Consider the following 5,890-nt stretch of genomic DNA (forward strand, 5'->3'; position numbering starts at 1 on the left):
TTCCTAGATAAACAGGTTTGCAGTTCACTATATTCTTGTTGGAATGTTTGATGTTCTGCCGCAGTCATTTTGAAACCAACCACTTTCAGCATTCCTCCTCCAAAAGGGCCGGATCTCTCACTTGTCGGAGACTCCATCGGTGACGTAATTGTGATCGCAATTGTTTCTTATTCAGTGAATATTTCTTTGACGCGGATATTCTCCAAAAGATTTGACTACGAAGTCGACAGCAATCAAGTAAGTTTTTGGGCACATTGTCATCTGTTCCGTTTTGAAAGTCTCCGGTTTGTTTGAACGCGCAAATGACGAGTGTTTATTGCATGCACTCTTGTTTGCTTTTTGACTAAGCAATCCTAGGCGGTTGGTTTTTGGAACAGCACTTTGTTTTTCAATTGTGAGCGGATTTTAATCAATGGCAGGTCGACTTAACGTTGAAAGACCAGACTGCTCATGAAGTAGTCATAATTAAAGCTGAAATGCCAGCTTCTGAAGAATAGTTTGTAGGACAACTATCATCACGCATGTTACGCAAGACAGTTTCCCGAGAGCGGAAGGCACAGTCTTTGCGAATTACCCATGTAAAANATTATGTTTGGCTCTTCAGCTCGGTAAAAAAGCGTAAAACATGAAAACGGACCGGGGTTGTTTGTCTAGATTAGAGACATGCATTCTAGCCCAGTGAGATTACATTTGCGGCAGTTGGAGACTCGTGGACGTTGGTCATTCAGTCGAGAATGCATCCTAGTTAAGAGAATTAGGTATGCGCACGTAGCTGGTCGTAAAGAGCACGCCGCATATCAAGTCTTCTCACTCCAGCTTGGGCATCTCAGGCTAGTTCTCATAGCTAAGGCCAGTTACACAAGATCCAATGTGATAGGATAGTCCATAGTAGTTATCTTCCCAATCTTGCTTGTGCACAAGTGAATAATATATTCAACAGTTAGGCAAGAACGCTCACACATGTGATGTATACCGCTTACCATGAACATTTTCCGTTGCGTTTTTTACAGACCTATTACGAAGTGTTCAAGGCCATCACCACAGCAAATCTTGTAACAATCGGGCTGTCGGCGGCCTGCATAACGATCCTGGCTGTCGTGAAGAATTGGGTCAACCCACACGTTGTTAGAAAGATCAAGATCCCGATTCCAATTGACTTGGTTATTGTTAGTCTGGTTGCTATTTGACTTCAACTACGTTTTGTTTTCACCAAATTGATTCACATTTTCAACCCCGGGGGCTTCTTCGAGATAGATTATATATATTCCAGGGGTTATCACACTCCAGCTGATGCATCCCTTTATTGTGTCTTGGGTTATTTTGTAGGTATTTCTGATTCTGCGACTAAAAGCTTCGGCATAGTGACAGCCGGCAGTAGGGTTTGAGGTATTCATCGCCAGTAAATCAGAACTGAGGCTTTATATAGACGAGGTTCTGTTATGGAAGACGTAGTAGGCTACTTTCTTCCAGGTTGAATCACGTTCAACATCCAGTCCCTCATTAGGTAGCTTTTCTAGTAGGCACTGTCGGTTTTAGGTTTGGCAGTTGTTATATACGAAACATTTGGGCAGACTTTGACGGTCCGCTTGAGCATCCCCAAAACAGGAGTCAGTCGCTAATCATAAATGGTCTGTGAGCTTCGCGATATCAATGAAAATATCCTCAAGTGCAGTCAGTAATGACATGTCATCCAATCAAGTTTCCCTCAAAATAAACAAAGAGCTGGATTGTGTTAGCAATTGTAGCTGTTTGAGTGCAACTGGTTATCACCGCAAACAAGGAGATCCCGTGAGTCCTGGTTAGATTTGTCCTCTCTGACCAGCATTCAGTATTCGGGGGACCTTCAAAGACCCAGGGTTAGCGGGGAACCAAATTAGAATCAGGCAGAATACCCGTTCCTTTTGCAGAAATCCGTCATATTATTTTGAATCCTATATCAGTATCTATGTCTGACCCAGTTCCATGTATATACTTCTTACACAATGCTCGATGAACTAGCACTTCAACCGACCATTTTGATTGCGGAATCTTATTAACTGAAGTGATTTTCCAAGTATTTTCTACATCAGTCTCCTGCTGTTATCATTTGCTGTTCCGCCTTTTATTGGAGTGCCTTACCGGTCGTCCTCAGTTTTATCAAATGAGCAAACGGTAAAAGTGAGAAACCAAGGCCGCTATGTAGGAGACTCTTCGAGCACCTGTAGCCGAATGTGGATATGCACCGGCACAGTTGGTGTTCGAAACTTGATAAAGATTACCCTAAAACATTTGCATCAAAGCAACTGGACTGAATTGTTCTGAAGACAGATTCCGTTCTCTAGTTCTTGGACAGGATCTGCTTGCAACAAACTTTAGTAAAATTAACGAACATGTATGATGCTATCGAGCTTTAAAGGGCATCTCTGTGATTAAAGTGTTCGGGTAATGAAGCACAATTTGTAAAAGCATCCTCAGAAAATGGTCAGTGAAATTTTCTGTGGCTTCATTCATTTACGATACCATTTAAACCGTTGGCTTGAAAATCGATGGTATCTTAGCGTATATGGGCGTCCAAGTGTATTATGTCCTCTTGTTGAACAACTGAACCATACCTCCTGCATTTTTTAAGGATAGAGACGAATTGTTTTTCATGAAGGCCCATGGCTTCCTGAAATGTTTATCTAAATATCTCAGCCAGTCACACAATTGAGCATTTATTGAGTGACAGCTCACAACACACGAAAGTTGGCTTTTCGTTGGACAGAAGAAACTGAATGACAATATTTGACAATTCACCCAAGAAGCAGCTGCCAAGCTCAAATGGAAGCATGGAATATGCACACTGGAAGCACCCAATCGATCTAGACTGGGCATTCTGGCTATCTGGAAATAATTCTAAGGTCGTATTGGGTATTTATAGGGTTGACATTGCAAAAATATTCCGACCTATTCAGGAGGGTTGGCATTCTGTCCACAGACTCAATCATAAGGTTTGCGGGGATAAAGTGGTGTCCAGAAAGACTGAGCTCTTTCTTGGCGATATCTGTATGTGTGTGTGGAGAGGTGGGAGTCGACACCACTCAGACCATTTTTCATACTTGATGCAACCGAGTTAAGTTTTAACAACGCATATATTAACCGGCCCTGTTGTTAATCTCCTACTAACACACACCAGTTGCTTTACACCCCACCCACTCAGACCATTTTTCATACTTGATGCGACCAAGTTAAGTTTTAGCAACGCATATATTAACCGGCCCCGTTGGTAATCTCCTAGTAACACACACCAGTTGCTTTACACCCCCATTTTCGTGTCTCATGATTCAGCTGCACACAGTCATTGGGGTGAAGAAGCTTCGTAGTGTCAGTGTCACTGCGCACACTGGCTCTTTCGAAAGGAAAGTTGGAAAGCATTCTTGCTACTCACAAGTAGGCAGAAGAATTATGTATATGGGGCACATTTCCGGTGTCGAGATGCCGGCAGTTCATCTATATTTTCGTACTTCACCAAACGGAATGAATTGATTCGTTTTCTATCAGTCTGCTGTGCGTTTGTATTTATGGAGACTTAAAAACTGACTAAGATTGCTCCAAATTTAGCAATCGTCAGCGTCCTTGAATGTTTCTTAACTAGGTCATCATCATCATCGGCAGCATGACATCAGTGTTCAACACCGATGCTTCGAAGCCGTAAAACGATGGTTTAATTGAAAGCCTTATTGTGCAGAAACAAATAAAGGTGGACGAGGAGGGGAATTAGTGCTGGATTACCACAAGTCTACTAACCAGGTAGGAAAAAAGATTGATCGCGGTTGAGATTAGGCTTTCTCGAACTCCTACCAAACTTGTTAAATTTAACCCTTTCGTCTTTTCTTTCTTTAAATTTCGTCACTCTGATATACCACTGGCTCTCCGCAGACCTTTGAACTATCGAATATCTTGGTCTGTTACCAACAAACCAATCTGATTCTACGCCGTAAGAAAGCAAAATGACTCCCAGAGAGTATTATAAAAAATTTGAAATGCAAGAGGAAACGTGTTTATTTCCCAATAGACGTGAACGATATGGAACCGATTTCTCCAAAAATCTTGGGTGTGGCCAACCAATATTTTCAGAGTTTAAATATGAGTACCATATGAGAGTATATATGATTTCTCATTCGATTTTGCGAATGAGCAAATGATATTTGGAGTTTTTTCTCGTTAGTTCACAACGGCTGAGCCCTCGCTACCTGTACTTTGACGCAATGATCATACCGCTCAGGGCCATGATTAAACGTTCGCAACCAACTTGCCCACCTCAGTGAACATACTTATTCTGATTGAGCGAGCATATCAACGTTTTTTGAGATTATGCGTTAAGGTCCAGAGAACTCAAAATAAAAGTTTCATGTTTGTGGCGTCAATATTTCAGTGAATGATAGACTACTTATTCATTACAGAAAAATCAAACTATGGAAGTATTGCCTTTGATTCTTTAGTTGAGTTTGGTGAAGAATCACCCGTGATTACTTCTTTCAAGCTGAATTCATTCGATGCACACATTCGCGATCCACTGCAAATTATGGTTGATGGTTGATAAATGGATACAAAAAGGTTAGAATATGGATAATATTCCCCTTTGCTGTCAACAAACGCTGGACACATTTCCACTCAGTCACCACTGAGGAATGATCGTTTGGACAAAGAAAATACATCTTTGGTTCCACGTTTTATTGTTTGTTTTCCTGAGAGATTATTCGGAATAATAAAATGTTGTTTTATTTTTTATACAGGTCATTCTAGCGACCGTTATCTCCCATTTTTTGGAATTGAACGCAAAACACAGGGTGAAAGTGGTTGGCTCTGTCCCTAAAGGGTAAGGCTAGTGCTCTTTCTCATAGGAGTGAAATTTTCAAAGTTTAAATCGAGTAAAATGTACTCATTGAGTTTCACATAGACTTCTGTATTATTGCATGAAAGTGAAGTAGATTTTCAGAACATCGCAAACGAGTGAGCACGGTAAACTTCAGCTATCCCCAGTCAACATGGAATTACTCTTCAACTGAATGTTTCTGATGTGGGTGTAAATCTTGCTGTTCATTTGGGAAACAGTCTTAGCGGAGATTCATGGAGTCTGTTTACACGATGAGTCCCAAGAAGTTCAATAGAGCTAGTGATTTCCTCAAAAGCTTAACTGCATGGCACTATAATAAATCATACGAGCCTTGCCACCATGTCAGTACTTTGACGATCGGCTTTCACCAGCTAGAATTAGTCGTTGAATCCACCTCTACTAAAAGTACCATTCCTACCGCATGNAACGAATCATTGAAAAATTAACTGTGCCAGATTTGATCACATTCATTCACTTAAGTTGCTTCTGAATTGATGCGCCATGTCCAAACTGTGACGGCTGTGATCCTAGTGTTCGCGGAAGATTTTAATTCCCGTTGTTTGATCAGAAGGGTCTGATGGTAACTTGATTCTTTGAATGCCGTCAGATTACGAGGGTCTTTTGCATCGATGTTCTACCAGACCTAGCTTTACCCTAGCTCATTTGAAATGCACGGTGTACATGGTATTGTTAGCAATTCGCATTGTTTATAAGCCAAAATATAACCACTCACTTGGCTCACCGTTGTTAACTATGGTTTGGTTTGTTTTCCAGACTAACACTCACAGACGTTTGCCAGAAAAGCGTGGAGGTGTGAGGCAGTTGCGCTGAGTGACCGACTACTGTGTCCTTTTGAACAGTACCTGTTATTCGACTGAATTCATTTGGTGGTTAGACACAACTGCTTCTGCGAAAAATTTCAAACTTAGTCTGCAAAAGCATTACGTTTAGCTCTTCAGCTCGGTAAAAAAGCGTGAAACATGAAAACGGACCGGGGTTGTTTGTCTAGATTAGAGACGCATTCTAGCCCAGTGG

The 5,890-nt window shown here is 41.3% G+C and overlaps 1 protein-coding gene across 1 annotated transcript in view; it reads left to right on the forward strand.

The window, feature by feature from the left end:
- The window catches only part of T265_15387 (hypothetical protein), a gene marked incomplete at both ends in the record, with an annotated part of 40,604 nt that overhangs the window by 9,190 nt on the left and 25,524 nt on the right, over window positions 1–5,890 (forward strand). Inside the window, 2 exons of the mRNA XM_009177869.1 lie at window positions 1,011–1,166; window positions 4,755–4,837. Coding sequence (XP_009176133.1) covers window positions 1,011–1,166; window positions 4,755–4,837 — 239 coding nt within the window. The remainder of the gene's footprint in view (window positions 1–1,010; window positions 1,167–4,754; window positions 4,838–5,890) is intronic.

Source organism: Opisthorchis viverrini (assembly GCF_000715545.1).
Source record: "Opisthorchis viverrini unplaced genomic scaffold opera_v5_464, whole genome shotgun sequence".
Lineage (NCBI taxonomy): Eukaryota > Metazoa > Platyhelminthes > Trematoda > Opisthorchiida > Opisthorchiidae > Opisthorchis > Opisthorchis viverrini.